This window comes from Gallinula chloropus (genome assembly GCF_964237585.1).
Source record: "Gallinula chloropus genome assembly, chromosome: 1".
NCBI classification, from domain to species: Eukaryota; Metazoa; Chordata; class Aves; order Gruiformes; family Rallidae; genus Gallinula; species Gallinula chloropus.
In genome coordinates this window covers 11188391-11209156 of record NC_140085.1, presented here as the reverse complement: position 1 = coordinate 11209156, position 20766 = coordinate 11188391, and the positions used below count along the sequence as shown (strand labels likewise).

The 20766-nt window shown below is 35.1% G+C and overlaps 1 protein-coding gene across 5 annotated transcripts in view; it reads right to left on the bottom strand.

Moving 5' to 3' along the window:
- The window catches only part of CACNA2D1 (calcium voltage-gated channel auxiliary subunit alpha2delta 1), a 410029-nt gene that overhangs the window by 144646 nt on the left and 244617 nt on the right, over nucleotides 1-20766 (bottom strand). For all 5 annotated transcript variants that reach the window (XM_084263178.1, XM_084263177.1, XM_084263180.1 and 2 more), the window contains exon 6: nucleotides 20260-20389. In XM_084263178.1, the coding sequence (XP_084119304.1) occupies nucleotides 20260-20389 (130 nt within the window). The remainder of the gene's footprint in view (nucleotides 1-20259; nucleotides 20390-20766) is intronic.

Genomic DNA, 20766 nt, shown 5'->3' with positions numbered 1-20766 from the left:
ATAGTTTGAGAGAACTAGGGAGAGAAATACCTTAATGATAAATGATATTATTTAATTGGTATATGTAATAGGTTATCAGGGATAGAACCCAAGGGAATGGCATGAAGCTGTGATAGGGAGGTTTAGGTTGGATGTTAGGAAGAGGTGCTTTACTGAGAGGGTGGTCGGGCGCTGGAACAGGCTCCCCAGGGAAGTGGTCACAGCACAGAGCTTGAGTGAGTTCAAGAAGCATCTGGACAATACACCCAGTCACATGCTTTGACTTGACTGGCCCTGTGTGGAGCCAGGGATTGGACTTAATGATCCTTAAGGGACCCTTCCAACACAGGATATTCAGTGATTCTATGATTGCTTGGGTTAGATACAGGTAAAGCGATAGTCATCTTAGATCACTGTTGTGTGATGTCAGACAAAGCTGTTCTGGATCAGGGTGTAACGTTTCTGAAAACAGGAATAATACTGGAGGGAACTCTATCTGCCTTAGAAAGACTCTTCAAGTTTTGTTTCAATGTTTAATGAGTTCTCTACGATATTTCAAAGAACTACTAGAAAGAGACCATTATATGAGTACTCTCTCTTTTATGGATTACATGAAAGGGCTATGGATAGTTAAATTAACAGTTAATCAGGGCTTCTGAGAGAGTCTGTTTAATGTATTTATCATTAACTTTACAAACATGTTCTTGCAAATCAAGGAGGTTTTTCTTTTTTCTTTTCTCTTTTAAAATAGGATATTAGTCCATTTTTTCATTCATCAAAGCAAAAGGTTCATGATATTTGTTGAGAACTCTTATACTGTGAAAAAAGAAGCAAATACTCAATCCTTTTCTTTTTCTGTGAGGAAGATTCCTTTCTCCCCCATTTATTTTTATGTAATTCTGGCAGCTAAAAAAAAACCCTAAATAAATAAAAGTGCATCTTCCTAGATATAATTTAAGACTGCATTTGGAGGTACTCAGAAGTGAGAACATAGAAGTAGTGATTGCAGAAATGAAAATAAAGTTCTTTCTTCATCTTATCGCTTAATAGGTTTTATAAATTCCCTAAAAACACATTTTGGCTCTTCCCCTGTCTTTATTGGGGAGCTTTAAGAGACACTAACATCTCAGATAAGTATATGAGATCAAACAGGTTTTTGTCAGGGCAGGTCTCAAAGAAAAAAAAAAAAAAATCCAACAACCCACTAGGAAAGAAATCCTTCAGAACCTGCCACAGGATGAAAACAAACAGACTTCTGATACTTCAAATCCCATTACTAATTTACAAAGCGGAGACAAATCCATACTCTGAAGTGCATTTGAAGAATGCTTCCTGATGCATTGCTAAGTGACTCTGAGATAGATTGATTGCTTTTTATTTTGAAGGATGCAACTTCTTCACTTATTTTTGTGGGTGCACAAAGTTTCTAATAGTGCTAACTAAAAACACACCTTTCAAAAGGAAAAGGTGTAATTTGCTTTAAAACTAAATGAAACCATGCCAGCTAAAAAAAAAAAAGTCTTGTATTTGTCTAATTCATTTAAAAGATACACCAATATCTAAAATAACTAACATATAAAAATGTCTACAACTGCATTTTCTAAAAAAACTGAGTAAATTTATGTAAACTAGTTATTTAAAAAGAGCACTGAGTTTTACTTGTGTAGTGTACAGAATTTAAATTATTTGGTTATGATTAATTTATGGTTTTCCACAGAAGTTCATGGTGTTTCAGCAAAATGCATTATGAAAATATATTCAAGAAACGGTATCAATGAATGATTAGAATAGAAAATTCTAAAAGCAAAATGTTTCTAAGCTCAATAGAAATAAAATCACCAACTCCTGTATACAAATTAAATGCCCCAAGAGATTTTGTGTAGAAAATATTCACTTCATGGAAGATACATAGATATATATTTAGGATATCTATATTTTTATATATATTTAGTCAGATCTTTCATTAGATAATTTCTAATAAAACGTTTTGCTCCATAGACAATATCTCTGCCATTATAACAAGAAATATAGAAAGTTTTATGAGTTAAAAAGAAAATATACGTTTTTTTTATTAATTAATGTAAGAAATTTAATTTCAAGTTGAATCTGATAATGTCTGATTACCAGCTCACAAAAGTTATGGTTTATATGATGCACAAGCTTTTATTATCTCTGATTTATTTTCTCTCTGCTTCTGTTCTGATCACAATCCCATTATTGCATCTTTTAGCCTCTTATTTACTTGATGCTGAGATTAAATTCTAGTATTCTGATGGTGAAGAAAATGTGCAAAAACTGTTGCAGAGAACACAAAGAAAAAACTACTTTAACTAAAGAAGTTACTTGCTGGTTTATATTGAAGCAACATTTATTATATTTTTATAGTAAATGCAAGCAATATATACTATTTTATTTTACTTATATTCCTTGCTTTTTCAAATCCGTTTACTATACATTTAGGTATATAATGTCATGTATTGTGTATTTTACCAGACTTCAGTATGGTTGTTTCAAACGATGCAAGACACTTCTCTGAAGAAGAGCCCTACGAGTTTGACACTGGTCTTCCCCTTTTTGAGCTTCTACAGAACAGGATCACTCCAAAGGGAAAGAACAGCAAAAAACACCTTAAAATAAATGGTATAAGATGAAGAAAAATAATTTAATTTTATCTTAAATGAAGCAGCAGGGTATTGCTATAACGTGATAGATGAGATGTACTGGAAAATCATAAGGAAACAGGTTGGTTTTCCTAACGTTTCCAGTGTGTGCATGTTCTCACATATCAATGAAAAAGAAAAAAAAAAGAAGGGGGGGGGGGGGGAGTGAAACAGGGAGGATGCAAGGAAGCAAGGACATCCCTCCAAAATAATAATGGTGATTTTATATTTCCTCTAAGTGTGGTTCTTATTTTGGATAACAACCCTGTTGTTGAAGTCAAACATCTTTTAGCTAAGTGAAGCTGCTGGAGCATGTAACTCATTCTGAACACACCAGGCTGTTTCAAAGACAGGGGAAATGCTAACTTCTATGTCAGTAATTTGCAGTAATAGAAAGCTGTTACTAAATCAATGTCTCATCTGGAAAATAAATGTTTCCATTTCACCTTGCACTTAAGCTAGTGGCAAGAGACTATTATCCTGTGACTTTCCATTAGAACAGCACAGCCTCAGACATCCATGTACAGCAAACACTGCCTAAAAGACTAAATGGTGTTTTCTAGGCTCATCCTCAAAAAACTCCCATGCAAACTAAATATTTTGGTTTTTGCAGGTGACCAGGACTTTTACCAGTGTCAGCCTTGCAACCTGGTAAACCAGTTAACTTAATATCCCATTTGTTTGAGGCTAGACACCTTGTGCATTCTCTTAATTCTTAACCAAGTAATTAATCCCTGTATTACAAATATTTAGTCTAAGAAGAGATGCTATGTAATTATCAGGTAATTTTTTCATTACATAGCATGCTTTCACAAGATAAGGGACAACTATTATTATTTTAAAGATAAACAAGAGATGTGCAGTGAATACTGAACTGGATTCTGGTTGTTGAGGGCAGACATATAATTGGGATGCACATTTCTCAAAGAGTATTAGGGAGGGTTAAGTTTAAAAAACTCAGAAAAAATAACTCCAGTAAACTGAAAAACTTTCCCACTTCTAAAAGCATCCATTCATTGTTCCGTTTTTGACCTTTTTCAACACCAGAATACATAGAAGAAGCTAAACAAAGTAAATAATGGAGTACACAATTGGAGGCAATCTTAAACTATATTATACAACAAAACTAAATTAGAGAGAAAGCACTAATCACCTTTTCAAGTGAGTTAGAATTCAAGAAAAATTTAATGGAAAATTTTCCATCGATACTCTGGTAGAAGAATGTGTACCAAGACCTCTGGAATTTGAAGTTTCAGGTTTCCACAATTGACCTACAAGGTAGGAAGACCCATATGGCTGAGCTCCAGGCTCCACAGGAAAGCAAGTTTGAAGTTAGCTGTCAGGGATTTCAGAACTCTCTGACTTTAAGCTTATGGCAAACATCATTATGGAACTTTTTTATAGTCAACTACTACTAATACGAAATGGTTTCAAAGAAGACTGCAAAAAAACACGTCCAAGAAGAAATTCTCACCCATTAACTGTCACTGAGAAACACATTAGCAAGACATGAACAGTATTTATTTATGAGCATTCATAACTTACATCATACAATACATGACACTCAGAATACATTGATATGGTATATTGTATTCATAACTAAATGCAATTGGATAGCACGTTTATTTTATAGTACAGCACCTAGACTCCTCTCTTAAAAGGAGTTTAGAAAGAAGGGGTCCTTTTTTCACTTCATAACTTAAGGGGAGGGGCTCCCTGACACTTTTGTCTGACCCTGTGTAAGGTACTGGAAATATGCCTTAACAATCGCCAACAGAACCATACCCCCTTTTTTCCTCTCATCTACCAAACCTCACTCTCACCACACCACATCACCACCACCAAGTAGCTTGTGCCAAGGACCTAGTGACTATGCAAAGAGCCACCCAGAAGATATGAGGAGAGATATCAGGAGCCATTCACACCTCAGGAGAGCATTCCACCATCAGGAAAGACATCAGGAGCCAATGGCACATCGGGCCTTCCCTCATACACCCTGAAGCATTCCCACAGCCAGGTGGAAGGTTGTGGCTATGCCAATGATGACTACAAAAAGGAAGGAAGCAACCAGAGAACTAAGCAAAAGAGGAAGAAGACAACCAAGGGAATAAGTCAGCATCCCAAGAAGAAACCAAGAAGACATGGAGACATCAAGGAACACTACCCCTGCCGTGCCGCCCTTTCCTCTCCCCCCACACCCCCCACTCCGCCATCCGACCTGGAGACAATGAAGAATGCTCTGCCATAAGACCTGATATCATTGGACTGTCAGGATGCAGTAGCGTGGTGGTAGATACAGTTTCTCTCTGCCTCTTTTCCACTTTCACTTTTCCACTCTTTTCACTTTCTTCCCCCCTGCCCCCCCACCTTCCCCTGCATGTTTGTTCTTTTCCATTGAACCTTATTAACTCACAGTTTATCTCATTAACATATATTGTTGCTTCTCTCTTACAACTCCATCCACATCACTTGTTTTGGACTTATTCCAGTAAGCGTCTATCTTTCTTGTACTACAAAGCCCAGAACTGGACACAGTATTCAAGGTATGGCATCACCAGTACTGACAACCAAAAGATCCTTCAAAGCAATGCTCCTTACTAACCAGTCAGCCTCCAGCCTGTACTGGTGCCTTGGGTTATTTCTCCCCAGATGCATATTTTGAATTTCCCCTTTTTGAATTTTATGCTTCCCATCAGGCCATTTCTCCAACAGGTAGAGGTCCCTTTGAATGGCAGCACAACTTTCTGGCATATCAGTCTCTCAACCCAGTAAATTCCTCACTGTGGGAGAAAGCGAGCCATTCAAAGTATCACCAATTCAGTTCTGTCCTGTGCAGCAGTAAGTAATTGCCAACTGCTGCCTCCCGTTTAAGAACTATTACTGGGACACTCTTCCCTGATTATCCAGAGAAGTCCAGTGCATTTGACCTGTGGGCACATGAATAATTTCCCCACTCATCTACAATGGCTTGCACATCACTACATTTTCACTGTTGTAATGTTATTAGGAAAAATGCTTCTTTCATATTTTAGAGACAAGGATAATGTTTGGGATAAAGGGAAATTAAATTCTGTGACCTTCACAATCACTTACAACATTTCCTTTTGCTATATCATTAAATCTTAGTCTGTTTTTACAAGAAGTCCCAAAAATACCATCATTTGCAGAAAAATATTCTTAAAATTAAACTTAGCCCACTTTTGACATCAAAACATATCATATTAACTTCAAGTGACTATTCTATATATATTCAACACTCTTTTTTGTGAATTATAGTCTGAACACTGTAATCTTCCTACCAGACAAAACTGGCTAGACACTACCCAAAATCCTTTTACTCTCATAGAATAGACTAAGAACAAGCAGACTTGCTTCTACTTACAGCCTACACATAGGTTTCTGCCATAATTACCATAGAATAGAATTGAAGATCCTAACTACAGCTATTTTTTAAATAACATATTCCTCCTCCTGCCCCCTCCCCCCTTTTAAAATAGCACCCATAAGATGACTGTGTGCTGCTGCAGTCTGGTTTGGCAGATTCTTCACACTCAGCAATCAGTACTAATTCTGAGGTAATACGGGGAGTGGGTAAAAGGGACAAATGCATCATGGTTCATGAAATGATAAATACCCACAAACAGGCATCTGTATGTATAATTTTATCAAATACCTTGTCTTGAAGTTAAAAATTGGAAGTATTTTTTGGAAGTTTTTATAAAAGAAAAAGAAGTATGGCAGATACCCGATAGAACAAGAGCTTCAATTCATTTAAATTAACATTATAAAAATAAAGTCATTAGCATATCCTTGCCCACTGGCAAATATACTTCTCAAGTATGTGGGCTAACACTACTTCATCATCAAGGATTATATCATTATGTCTGTATGTGAACAAAAAAGTATTTATCATTTCAGAAAAAAAGATACAATTAAAATCAAGTTAATAAGCATCTATATTTGTTGACATTACAAATGTTGCAACTACCTTGCCTGTATGTCAGAACTTGGGTTTCACATTGCATTAAGATTTTCAAATCAGAAAGATTTTTCCTACTTAGGTAATGTAAATTTCTCATGCTGCTAAGAACTGCAGGAAATGAAATTTAAAGTTAATAAAGAAATAATTTAACAGTGACACTCTGTATCTCCCAGTTGATCTCTTCTAAATATAGAGCAGACATCCTTCAATGAAATCTCATTTATTCACTGTCCATGTTATTATATTCAAGCTGGAACTAATGGAATTTCCAGGACACAATTCCTTCTCATTTGTAAGCTGTCAACAGGAAATCATTTGATTTCCCTGTTAATTTGTTATCACCAAGCATCCAACAATTTAACTGCAATGTGTTATTTTAACCACTATTTTAGGATTTTTAATTCTTTTTTTGTTATCTTTTTAACTTTACATGTGACTATCTTAAAAGTTCTCAGTATATAAAATATTTATAGGAAAAGTAGATACTATGTTAGTATGAAAATATTATTGCGGTGTTATTATTATTGTAATCTAGATGCTTCAGGTCAAATGCAAGTCCAACTAAAATCAGTAGACTGACTTAAGCAAGATAAAAGGAGTTTGAGCTAATTAATAATCTTGGTGTATCTTTATGTTTCTTTACGAAATCAGATTTAGTGTTGTATCCAAGTTGAGAACATGTTAAGATAAACTATTCTCTTGACCTGCAGTTATTGCTGAGCAAAATACTGTGAAAATGTAAATTTAGGTCATCACAAAACACTGTAAGAAGGTGAGGAGGCATGTCACTTGATTATGATCAATTAAAGATAAAGATATGCAACAACCTGAGAGATTCAGTGTGATACGGTGACAAAATAAGATTCACAGGTCTGCAATTTTATGCTGCATGTTTTATCTACTGTCTTGGTGTCTGTGAAAGTATTACTTTAAAATGTATAGGTAATCTATGCATCCAAATTTTTAATGTAAGTTATTTTTTAAATACTGAAAACTGTGATTATTATATAATAAAACAAGTATTCTACATTTTTATAGAAATCTAGTAGTATTTTATAGCTACCAATGATAGATATAATAACCTTCTAATGTGTTGATAACGTTATTTCACAACTCAGTCATCACATAGTAATGTGAGAGTGTCATAGCCAGTACTACAGACAGTGCTTCTCTGCATAATTATTAAGTGCAAAAGTCACAAAGAAATTCTGTCAGATATCATTGCTATCAAGACTGCTCCTGCCAGACTATATGCTATTTACATCTCAACAAGTGATAGGCTCTTTTTCTGAGAAATAACAATACAGCACTGCATCTCCTGGGTCTGATTTACCCCTCAGTCATTTCTACATTACAATTGTCTCATTCAGACACGGTAATTCTTGAGTACCAGCATTTAGAGGAGGAGAAGGTAAAAACCCAGGTCCTCTGATCCTACAGAAAGTAAAATTCAGAGGCAGATGCATACATGTTCTGATTTGGAGCTTTGGCAAATTAGCAACGAAACTGACAGTATTTGGTATTCAGAATATTGCCAAGGAACTGAGCACCCTAATGTGAATTCAACAAAATGATGTTGAAGTAATGTACAAAACACATACTTGGTATGTCCAGGCTGACCGTGCAGAGACTTCAATCAGATACACAGCAAATGTTCATTCCTGAGATTTGTATTTCAAATAAAGCAAAATAACAGCCAAAAAAAAAAGTGTCTTCTCATCACCAGAAGAAAAATGGCTAGGAAGTACTAAATCTGTATCTGCTGCCAACCTCACAGCTCAGCAGCCCCAGTGCTCCTTCTTTCTTACATCTATTATTATCTATTGTCCCAATAAAAGGTGTTAACTGTGACCAAGGTTAATATAATCCTATTATTTGGTCATTTCTAACAAGGAACATCAGTACTGTTCTTCCATAAAGAACCACAAGAACATAAATAATTTGCAAACATCTGTTACTGGCATACTGTTGCTACAAAAATCCGTTTTCATCCTGCTGGGTATATGCAAAACTAGATACCAACTGACACTACAATCTATTTGGACTTTCATGTAGATAACCAGCACAAATTCATGCACCTCTGGAGACAAATTCACGTGGTAAAGTACCAGTGTTTAAATTTCAAGGCTCTAAAGATATACTTGCCTTTTTACATTCCCAATCTTTGTTTCTTCTTCACCTTTGCCAAGCTGTATGTGACTTAGTTTTTATTTGTTTTGAGCTGTTCTGTCAGTCTGTTTTGGAAGATATTCTGATTTAGAGATTTCGTTATTTTCTTTATTTCAGCCCTGAACAGTCTGTCACTTGCTATACCCATCAGACTGAGCTACACAAGCGCACTTCAGATTTTCACGTGCCAGCCAAGAAGGCCAAGGTCTAGATTCCCCCAAAACACACCCCTTTTGCACTCTTCTTCCTGAGGTCTACAACTATTCGTTATTTCTCCATATCATAAAGTAAGGTGCTGACCTGAGTGCTTTCACGTGGAAATAAAAGGATACCAAGGACCTTTCACAGAAACATGCAAAAGGGTTAAAAAAATGTAAACAACTGACCCTGAAATACTCCTATAGGATGAACAGCTATACAGACATTTTTTTAAAAGAGTAATTTGCATAACTGTATTTAAAAAAAATCATCTAAATAAACAACCTGCAAGCTGAAAGTTCACTTGCTATGAGACTCGTGACCATGCTATCAGAGGTAACATCATCATGTTGATTAATGGAAAAGTCATTACTGATGCTTAGGTCAATTGTGCGTTTCCTTAAAGGAGGTCTGCAGGCAGGCAGGGGCTGGCTGCAAGAGAAAAGGCAGGCAACGGTCTCAATGAAATATCCTGTCTGAGCTTAGAAGTCCTGCTAAGACACAGATACTTACAAACAAATGCACATTCACACATACATATCTTACTGAATTCCATTCAACTAACTCAGAATTCAGTGTAAATCCATGGAAACATCCACTGAATAATGTTCAAGTCGTTTGTTGGTTTTTCTTTTTTTTCTAGTACATTTGTTCACTGAAAATTATCCTAAGGAGACAAAATGGATGAATAATTGTATAGAAAAAGAGAGGAGATAATATTGTTTTAAAATTGTTGATATTTATTTTCAAAGCTTTATATCCCATAAAATAACCAACTATTCAAGAAATTCAAAACAGCCAAAGAAGGGACAGGGCACTCAAAGGGGAAAGGACTCCCTGAAGATTACAGGATACCAAGGCTGCACAGTGTCCATTATCTCAGGCAGGTGTATGACAAAAGCCATTTATTTATGACATATTAGCTAATGAGGATATGAAACATTACTAGAGATGCACTTAGGGAAAACAGGGAATTCCTAAATGAAATAAAGCAAGACAGAGGACAGACAACAGAAGATATGCAGATGTTGCTGAACCAGAGAATCAGAAAAACAAGTTGTGAATAAGATACCTAGAAGTTTAAACAAACAAACAAACAAAAACCAAAACACTGAGAAAAAAGCAGAGGAGCATACTAAACCCATGAAAAATGAGAATAAATAGCGATAAACTGTAAAAGATATAAAATTATCTTCAGAATGAAAAAGATGACAGGGAGAACTGTAGATTTGTGTGAAGAGTAGAAGAAATAGAATGGATTATGAATGCAGGCTTCTTATTAGGATGCAAGAGAAGAGGTAATCCAAAGAACTGAAATTTGCATCAAGTGTCAGTTATCAAATATCCATATTTCAGGCTTAAAAGGATCTCAAAGGGTGTGAACTGGTATCTGATTGTGCTTCTCAGTGGTAACTAGCTGCCTGCATGCACTTACCCTGCAGAAAATCAGAACTAATTTTTATCTTCCCCATCAGTAAAAAGAAAAGAAAAAAAGGTGTGAGAAGATAATGAAAATAAATTATTATTTTATGGATAGGTTTTGTGGGATACATTTTAAGAGCTTCTGTTTATGAAGGACACACGCTATAAGTAAAAATTGAATCTTACTCAATAGTGGACACCAATTTAAAATTACGCCTGTGCAACTCTAAGAGAGCTAAATAATTTCTATTACACAAAAGGAGAAAGTACAGACTTAAGGATGGAGTGAGCCCGGGGAGGAAAGATGAAAGCCAATAAATTTATTATTATTAATATTAATATCAATAATAATATTAATATTGATAAAACAGTAATCTGAAAGGAACTGGTGTCACCTAAAGAAATAACAGTATCTTATTTGGCATAAAAACCTTTTTTGAAATGTAGAAGTAACTAAGGTATTTGTACACTATAAAAGACCATAAAAAATAGTAATCTAACCCGAATTTAAAATTGATGTAGAATATCAAATTAAAGAGAATGTAATTTTTTTTTTCTCTAATGGATATTTGAAAATATTATGAATCAAAAGCAGTTCAGTAGTATTATTTAAATATTTTTATCCATAGATATGTAAATATACATAAATATACAGATATAGAAATGCCAACTTTCAAACCACATTTTCCAAACTTCAGAAAACGCTCCTGTAGTAATGGGAAAAAAATCTGTGATTTATGTACTGCCAGAGGAACACCTCATAATTAAATTACATATTATGCCTTCCTAGTAGTTTTGACTGGAAATGAACTCATATGGCAGAAAAAAGTAAGTGGAGCAACCAAATCAGTGACTCAGGTAATGATAAATAAAGAAATACTAGCCATGCCCATAGGTTACATTTGGCACAGTGTTATAACTTCTAAGGACTGTAAATTTTGGACATACACACAAAAAGCCATTCTCTAAGGATATCCAAATCCACACAGAAAAGACCTTTGAAGATCATCAAGTCCAACTAATCCCATCCTAAGATAAACCATACCCCTAATTACCTCATCCACCCTTTTTTTGAACACATCCAGGGAAGGTGACTCAACCACATCCCTGGGCAGCCTGTTCCAGGCCCCAACAACTCAGTACAGTGTATGGAAGCCCCTGACAACTCTTTCAGTAAAAAATTCTACTTCTGAAATGTAGGGGAAAATTATTTAATTATAGATTTTACAAATGCCCAACTGTTTTTGTACTGCAAAGTGGAAAGCCAGATTTCCTTCAAGGGAGAAACCAGCATGGCTTGTAATAGTCATATTGAACTGTTTATCTATTAAAACTATAACAAATCACTAAGACATTTTTAAAAATCTCAATGAGCAGAGATGGTTGTATAGGAAATATTTCACATTTCTAAAGTGAAAAAATAAGTCGGAAGATACCATTTTAATTCTTCTGCATAATTCTTGTGGGTCAAATAAAAAATAATTACAAACTCTTCTTATTTTATGTGTGTGTATAGAAGCTACCTATGTATCAGGACATTTGTTCTTAGCAATGTAGGTTGTTATGTTATACAGCGTACAATGTTAGCAAGTTTAAAACATCTTGTCCTCATGTTCAAGGATCTGCCCAACTTTGTGCTACACACGTGCACTCTCAGGCCACACAACCCTGTTGGCTGATGCCCCAGAGCTGCAGAGGTGGAGGTTAGTTAGTTGCCTGTAAAACCACTTTAGCTCTTGTACAGCTCTGCACAGGGTCACACAGGGTGTAAGTAAACATTACAGCTCAGAGCATAGATGACAGCTTGTGTGAGAAGAGAGAAAGAGTGAAAAAGGGGGTTTCCAATAGTTCTTCACTCCTCTCCTTCCTCTTTCCTTACCCCACGTCTCCACAGACTGAAAACAGAGTATGAAAGAAGGAAAAATCATGGAGAGGGGAAAAAAAAGAATTAAGAGACTTGGAGTAACCAAAGTATATTCCCAAACCTGTAACATTTTCATTCAAAGTAGGTTTTGAGATCCTTTAGACAGAGCACCTTTCACTTTTTCCCCATGAAGTGCTTCACACAAATTGCTATTTTTCTGTTTGATACTTCTTAATAGAAATAGCATGGCCAGCAGGACAGGGGAAGTGATCATCCCCTGCATTTGGCACTGGTGAGGCCCCACCTCAAGTACTATATTCAGTTTTAGGCTCCTCACTGCAATACAGACATTGAGGTGCTGGTGCATGTCCAGAGAAGGGCAATGAAGCTGGTGAAGGGCCTGGAGAGTAAGACTTAGGGGGAGTGGCTGAGGGAACTGGGGTTGTTTAGCCTGGAGAAGAGAGACTGAGGGGAGACCTTATCGCTCTCTGTAGCTACTGGAAAGGCAGATGCAGTGAGGTGGGCATCAGTCTCTTCTCCCTGCTAAGAAGAGACAGGACAAGAGGAAATGGCCTGAAGCTGTGCTAAGGAAAGTTTAGATTGGATAATAAGCCAAATCTCTTGACCAGAGGGATTGTCAACCATTGGAACATGCTGCCCAGGGAAGTGGTGGAGTCACTATCCCTGGAGGCATTTAATAGATGTGTAGGTGCAGTGCTGAGTAAAATGGTTTAGTGGTGAACTTGTAAGTGTTAGGTTCACAGTCTGACCTAACGATCTTAAAGGTATTTTCCAACTGAAATAGTTCTATGATTATCTTAATTACCTAAAGCAATTTTGCACATTTTTTCTAATAATCCACTCACTTCTACTTACTGATATACTGAAACACATCTAAACATTTACTTTTATTCTCAGCTTTCAAATATAACAATTATTTCTTACTACACTCCCTTATAGTTCTCTGGAAACAGTTTTGAAGAAATAATCATACAAAAATTGCTATGAATCCTAAAAGATTTCTATGTGCTGTGAATATACTCTTACAGAAAGCCGAAGTAACACCCTGGTTGTGAGAACACAATTGCTATCCCTCACATGGACAGAAGCTTGTAGGCAATGAAAGATTGAGATGACATTTTCCATTCCTTGAGGACCAATACAAAGCTTGGACAATGTATACACCACTTATCAACCTAATTTTTCAGAGCTAAACCAGATTTATAACATAATGAATCCTAGCATCAGCTTCCATGTAGGGAGAGTTCTACATACCAACATCAGTCACTCTTTCAAGAACTTCATTTAAATTTTCTTCTTTTTTAATATGTCCAATAATAAAGACCTACTGATATTCAGTGTTCTGCTTTGCAGTGTGTATTTTAAAATGCAAATGCCAATGTTAGCTATTTTTACCAGAAAAACACAGCCAACCTTGCAGAGAGCCAACTTTTCCCTCTTGGTACAAAAGGATTCAATACTAATTGTTATTCCAAGCTGTGCATAAGAGAGAAAACATTGCAGGAGGAATGGAAGGAGATCTGAGGAGCAGCAGTAATCATCTGGCCTCTAAAATAGATTTTGGCAGCATGCACAGCTTAAGCATTTATTACTCAGTCAAAGCAGCCTAACAGACACTGGAATCTCTGCACCCGTTATAATGTCCAAGATAACCCTGGATACACACGGCACTTGATGGTTAAGAAATAACACAGTGAAAGGCAGCCACACAATGAGAATCAGCAGAAAAAATATTTTATTTTATTTCATGCATTTCATTCCAAACTATGCAAATTAATGTTACAGATTGGGAAAAAAGAAAAAAAAATAAAAAAAGATAGGAACATGAAGACACTTTGGCCCCTTTCTCCTTAAAATGCTGCATTTAAAAAATCAAAGGACTTTGGATAGAAGAAAGCATGTAAAGTCTCTTCATTGTAAGGATTTCTATTTTGTTGAAGACAGAATCATAATACCAATTTAACCAGTTATCATTGGTTTGGCTTCTGATACGGCTTTTCACACCACATCATGATATTAAAAATATTAACAAAGTAGTAGATCATATCCTTTGAGTATTTAGGAAGATTGTATTATGTCAGAGATCTATGCAGATGAACTTCTGCTTAAAACATCAGGAAATTAATTAATCTTTTCCTAGATTTAATGGGATTAAACGTTCTTTCTTAATATATTTTGCTGCATTTTTAAAGAAATGTTTAACACAGTAAAATGTGATTTTTTTTTTAATTTGGTTTTCATGGTTCACTCAGTGTCAGTACAACACCCTCACTCTGGTTATGTTACAGCAGAATAGGGATTTTTTCTAGTTAAATATCTCTTTAAATACATCAAATTTATTCGATAAGAGTGAAAAAAAATTAAGGATGTCAGTCAGAAGGTATATAGCTGGGTTGGTCAAATAGGTCTGAAATACAGATGGTAATGATGAGGTTTGGAATTTTCTGGAAGCGTGTCTGGAATTGAATCAGAGAAAACTAGGATGCTTTCAGGTAGGCAAGAGACCCTCATGCACTGTTAATACGAAAGGAAGTTAGAGATGGAAATGTAAATTATATTTTTGTCTGCAAAAACTAGATCCATAGAAAAATAAAACAATTTGGAAATAAAAATAAATATTCATACCACCAGGTATGAAGATCACTTCTGCTAAAAGCATTAAATGTAAGATCTTGGGATCCCTGTAAGAAATGGCATTATAATGATAAAAGACTTCATCATGAAAAAGATGAAGGGACATACCTTCATCCAGGCACCCATGATAATTGATTCACTGATAAATCCTTAGTACAGCCAGTACCTTCAAAATAACATGTACCTACCCAATTCAGTCTTAAAAGGATGAATAAATTAAGCTCACTTACAAAACCGTCTTTACTTATACTACCTTATTATTTTAAATTTTGATAATTTAAGACAGAAGTTATGATAAACGTGATGTCAGGTGAACATGTTAGACAATTCATTCAATAAAATGAATGTAGTCCCAGTACCAAAATAAAGGTACTTCCTCCTCCTTCCTACTGTTTAGGTTGTTTAGCCTTCTGAATTCTGACAGAAACAAGTTAGAAAAGCTAGTTATTTTTGCTTTTTATCTAAAAAGATTTTTGTTTAGGGAGCTTAATAAATTACCTGGGGGGAAAAACAGAAGTAAATCATAATTGCCAGAACATAAAAAGCAATACTGACCCTAGAGTTCTTTGCTTAAGCTTCTGCATCAGTGTTTTCCTTCCAGGTTTAATATTGAACCAACCAGGCATTACTTAGGGACTTAGCTGCAACTAACATTTGCTTTCTACTTACCCCAAGCCACAGTGTTTGGTATTTAAAACAGGCTGACACTGAAAATTCCCTTAAAGGTCCACTTCACTCATTAAATGTTTTCACAAATAACACACTGATTAAAATAATTGAAAATATTAAATAATTAGAACAAACTGTAATCTCACATGTTATCTGCATGAAGCATGCATAATAATGTAGAGCAACTTCTGCTTCCAAATTCAACGGTGTGAACACACACAGAAAGTTGAAACAGTCATTTTTTAATCACAGCTGCAGTAAAATTGTATTACTCATTTATCCCTTAGAAGAAACCATGGGGAAAATAGTTCTGAATAGATCAGTTTCTTAGCTATAACCAAAATGTATCAGTAACAATCTTAAATATTTTAAACTGAGCAACTTAATTAATAGAATTGTCTTGCCTGTTATTGGTATTTAAACCAAATACAAAAAACATTGTTCCTTTAGTTTAAGCATGATTTAGCATGCCAAAATATTTACATAACACTTTACCATTATCTTGATTCCTGAATAAAACTTACTTATTACCCACATACAAGAGCTTCCATGTATAAATGACAATGCAGTTTTTCTTTGTTTATTTTGAGTTGGTTTTATTTTTCTGGGTGGGGAATATTCTTGCTCCTGTTATATTTCCCAGCATTTCTAACACGCTGGTAGTCCCCTCAACAATATTTATTCTTTTCAAGCTCACAGCCTAAGATACCCAAGATATGAAGAAATTGTCCAAGAATACAAAAATTCCAGTCAAAGAGATAATAATCCATTAAAGGTAAAAGTCATTGTAGAAATCTGTAGAAATCAAAATTCTCTTGAGTTATTCCTAACAACTTTGATTGTCCCCCAGTACAAAGCACTATTATGTCTAAATACTTTATCAATAACTGAGAATTTACATATATGATGGACTATTAAAAGTGAAATTGATGTCCACTACCAAACTTGCTATTAAAAAAATAATATAAACTTTAAAAAAAAAAAAACTTTAAAAACTTTAAAAAAACAGCAAAATTTTGACATAACAAAGAGTATGTATATTTTATGATTATTAAGCTGTAAGAACCATCAATTACTTGTAACTCTATGACTGTCTGAATGACATCTGAGCTGGGGAAACCTTTCTTCTTGCTGATAACTGTCCAAACATATTCAAAATGATGTCATCATGTTCAAGACACATTACTGTCAACCTGACACTTTAATCAGCTCTTCAGTGCTAATCAAGTAGTGACATGTGGAGGCAATTTAGATACATTTCTGACTTAGAGGAAGTAAAGCAGGAGTAACCACACACAAAAAAGCCACAGTCCTTCTTTGTGTGCTTTGCTTAACACCTTTCCTAAAACTGTAACACCAGGACAGACTTACACCTAAAGCAACCATTGCAGCAGATGGTAAGTGATACATCTCAGACAGCGAAGGCAATGTGAGGTGGTATCCATCAGGCAGATTAACCTCACTTGCCTTGTGTTGAGGATTTCCTCTTCTCCCCAGCCTACAGTTCCCATATTCTGCTTAGGGATAAGCAGGGAACTGTTTTAGTGGGGATTTAGTTATAAATAAAACTTCTATTATTAATAATAAGAGATGCATGACTAATTCCCAGTGCATGTGGTAGAAAGACGACCTGAGGGTCTGTTCTGTTTTCAGCAATAGATTGATTTTATTTCAAAACCTAAGTGGGACTCTTGAAAAATGCTGAAATAAAATAGACCAAAATCAGGCTTTATGAGGCTTGCCCCCTCCTGCAGTAGGACTGTAGTCCTCAGAAAAAGACAAATAAACTCACTACCTAGACTTTTCCCTGTCTCTACTTAGGTTTTGGCACCAGATACAAAGAAAAACAAAGATAACTTTCATAATATTTCTTTCTGCAATCAAATAACCCACAAAATAATAACCTAGATGTATTGAATGGGTATATGTAGTGATATATCACATATTTCTACAGTGAAATAAAAGGAACTACTTCACAAGAAACTCATCACTGCATTTCAAAATAAGCAAATCACTGTGTATGTTAGAAGCCAAAGAATATTATTTTATAGCACATACTAGATTTTCAGGTTTAAATATGTGGCATACTATCAAAGAGTTACTGGCTAAACCAGCTTCTCAGTTTCAAAGGGCCAAATGAAGAATGGATCCACACATTCAGAATCATATGACAGGAAACAGATGATTGATTCCTATTTTAAAATCTACAAATAACTGCAATAAAATTAAAACCTGAATAGGAAGAATGATTGCAATGGATAACACATTGTTTAAAAGTCAGTCATTCTCCATTTTCCTTCATACAGCTTCATACAGGAAAAAGAAACACAAAAAAAAAAAAAAAACCAAACCCCCAGAAAAAAAACCCCATGATGAAGTGTGATCAACAAATCCAAGTGAAAATTGAGATTTAGGAATGTGCGTGGCTCTATCCCTTCCCCCTAGAGACAGCATCCTGCTCCTCTAAGAGGCAATAGAAGTAATACCCAATCTCAAGAAAGTGTAGCCAAGTCAAATATTCTGTGAGTTGTAAAGAACAGTCCCTTGTTTCTCTTGGCATCTTACAGAACATATACAATAAGGGGAGGGGGGAAATGAAATCACTTTCCAAGGTGTAATTCAGACCCAAAAAGTTGGCTTCCGAGCAATAAAAGTTGTAAACTGCATCTCATCCACTCATTCTCAGAAGGATTTCTTGTAATATCTGTTTTGTAAATGTTCTCTAGCAAACCGTGATGTAGACAAGGATTGAAGATCTATTGCAAAGTATTTTCAAAGTGTACAACTGTTCCAAACTATAGTGGGTACTGAAACCTCTGTCAGGAAATGACAATTTAGCTCATGTGAGCAGGAAGAAAAATGACAACACTGTTCACAATATGTTATCAGTCTTTCTAGGGTTGTAAAAGTTGCTTTGTGGATAATACTGCTTGTGAAAAGAAAATTAAACTCTAGCTTCGGAAATCTGTTGGTGAGCAACTACATTCCAATTGGCCATTGTGTTTCAGATGACACATGAGCTTTGTTACTGTGAGATACAACCTGGTGACAATTTTGTGTTTATTGATATGAAATCTGTGATTTTTAGGTATTCTCAAGCTATTATCTCTGAAAACACTATCTGTAACTAAAAGTTACCCAGCTACCCAACAAAAGGACTTTGCTAACACAGAATTACAGTCTTCTTGGTAATTTTCTAGGTGTCCACATCTCTCATAATTATTATGATAGCCAGACCCCGAAAAAATAATTAATTTCTCATGAACCATATATGTTGCACATGTAGTTGCCTCTCAAAAAAATGTACATTTATGTCTGTTATAATCATCTTATTAGTTACTAAACTTATACCTTTCCTGTGGAAGCCGAAGCCTGTCTTAATTTTTTTTATTAATGGGTTGTACAGTGACATTACCTAGCGTGTATTTTTTAATGGACATGTGTCTTTAAAAATGCCATATAAAATCTTAAATTCATCGCAGCAGCAAAACAATTTATGTAGTATCATGAGGACTATCTCATACCAAAGTGGACATGGTATTTACAAATATCTGAATGACTGGAGGCAAGCTTTATAACATTTTAATAGCAAAGTATCAATACTCTTCAAACAAAAGCAAAGGAAATGGCCTCTCTCATCCCTGTAATCCGGCAATTAAGGTGCACTTTACCACTTATTAAATCCAGAATCCCAGAATAATCCTCTAGTTCTGTCAGTCAAGCACGCCATACAAAAATACGAGCTACTATGATTCTTTCCCCCATCATACTGACATTTCCATTTTCATCCTTGTGTCATTTATACAAGCTGCACACAACCATGGCCATGAATTTTAAAAAGCTCAGGTCATATTAGGGTCTCCTTCCTCTTGATGAGATTTTGAAAGAGGAAAAAGACTGTGTACTTGAAATTAGGATCCTAAATAAAAGTAAAATTTCTTTCTCCTCCTTTGAAAAAACATGCAGTCATTTTGAATGCTGAAATGTCTTTTTATTGGATAATGAACTTAATGATTTTTTTCTTGATGATGAGCACAGAAAAAGGAAGTTATTATCATCTTGAAAAATAACTTATATACTTAATTTTGAAATAGAATTAAAGTATATGCATATGTAAAAATCTGTTATTTTGAGATAATTTAGAAAGAGTTTATTGAAATTCTCTGCTGAAGTCTGTTAGTGCAATTCCAGAAATGCATTGCAAGCAGTAGAAGTTCTACCATCTTGCACAGTGTGTTAGTTGCCTGAATTGCTTATGCTTTTGGGATACTTAAGAATGTTTTCAGTACTCATCTCTGCCTGAGGCCAAAACCATGTAAAGAAGAGCTGTCAAGAATTGTTTGTATTAAATAAGACTACAGCACAGAGAAAGACTAGATAGGAAAATTAGAATATGTAAGACTTTTGTTTCACCTCCAGTTTCATTTCTGAAACTCAGATCCAATCCTATGGCTCCTACTTATTCATAAGAAGAATCATATGCCTAATAGAGCCCATATCTGAAGTACTTTTGAAAGAGGAAGACAAAAAGATAGTATCTGCAAATCTGTAGTAAAACTGGAGATGAAAATTTTGCTTGGAGGCTTTTTGCTTTAAAGAATAGGATGCAAATAATAAGATTAGTACTAATATAAAATCACTTCTATTCACATGCTACTTACAGCCTTCATAAATATCTGTTGGTATGTGGACTGCTGCATGTTGGTAAGATGTTTGCCGTCGGAAAACTGGATCTTCTTCAAATACTGGTCTGATCCTCTGGCTGCCAGATTCAGTGTCATTCTTTTCAGGCTTTTTAAAGAAAGACATATAAAGGGCAAAATATTACAAAGTATGCTAAAAACATTTCCTTTCACATTTGCCTCTATATAACAGACCCTTTCTTTCCTATCTAACAATTCGCTTTTGTGTATGCACTTATTTCATCCGGATTTAGAAATATTTGCGTACACTTAATTTAGATTTATGAGTTACTTAGTGCAACTCAGTGAAATGAAGAACTGCAAAAGTGAGAGCCTAACACCTTACATAACTACATTTCCTAAGTGCACGGCATTTTTACCCTCATAATGCAAGGCAAATACATTACCTTTTACTTTGTGTAAGAATTTGTACCAAGTCTTAAATACAAATATTGTACATGTCTCATTTTTTCCTCCTGTGGTCTA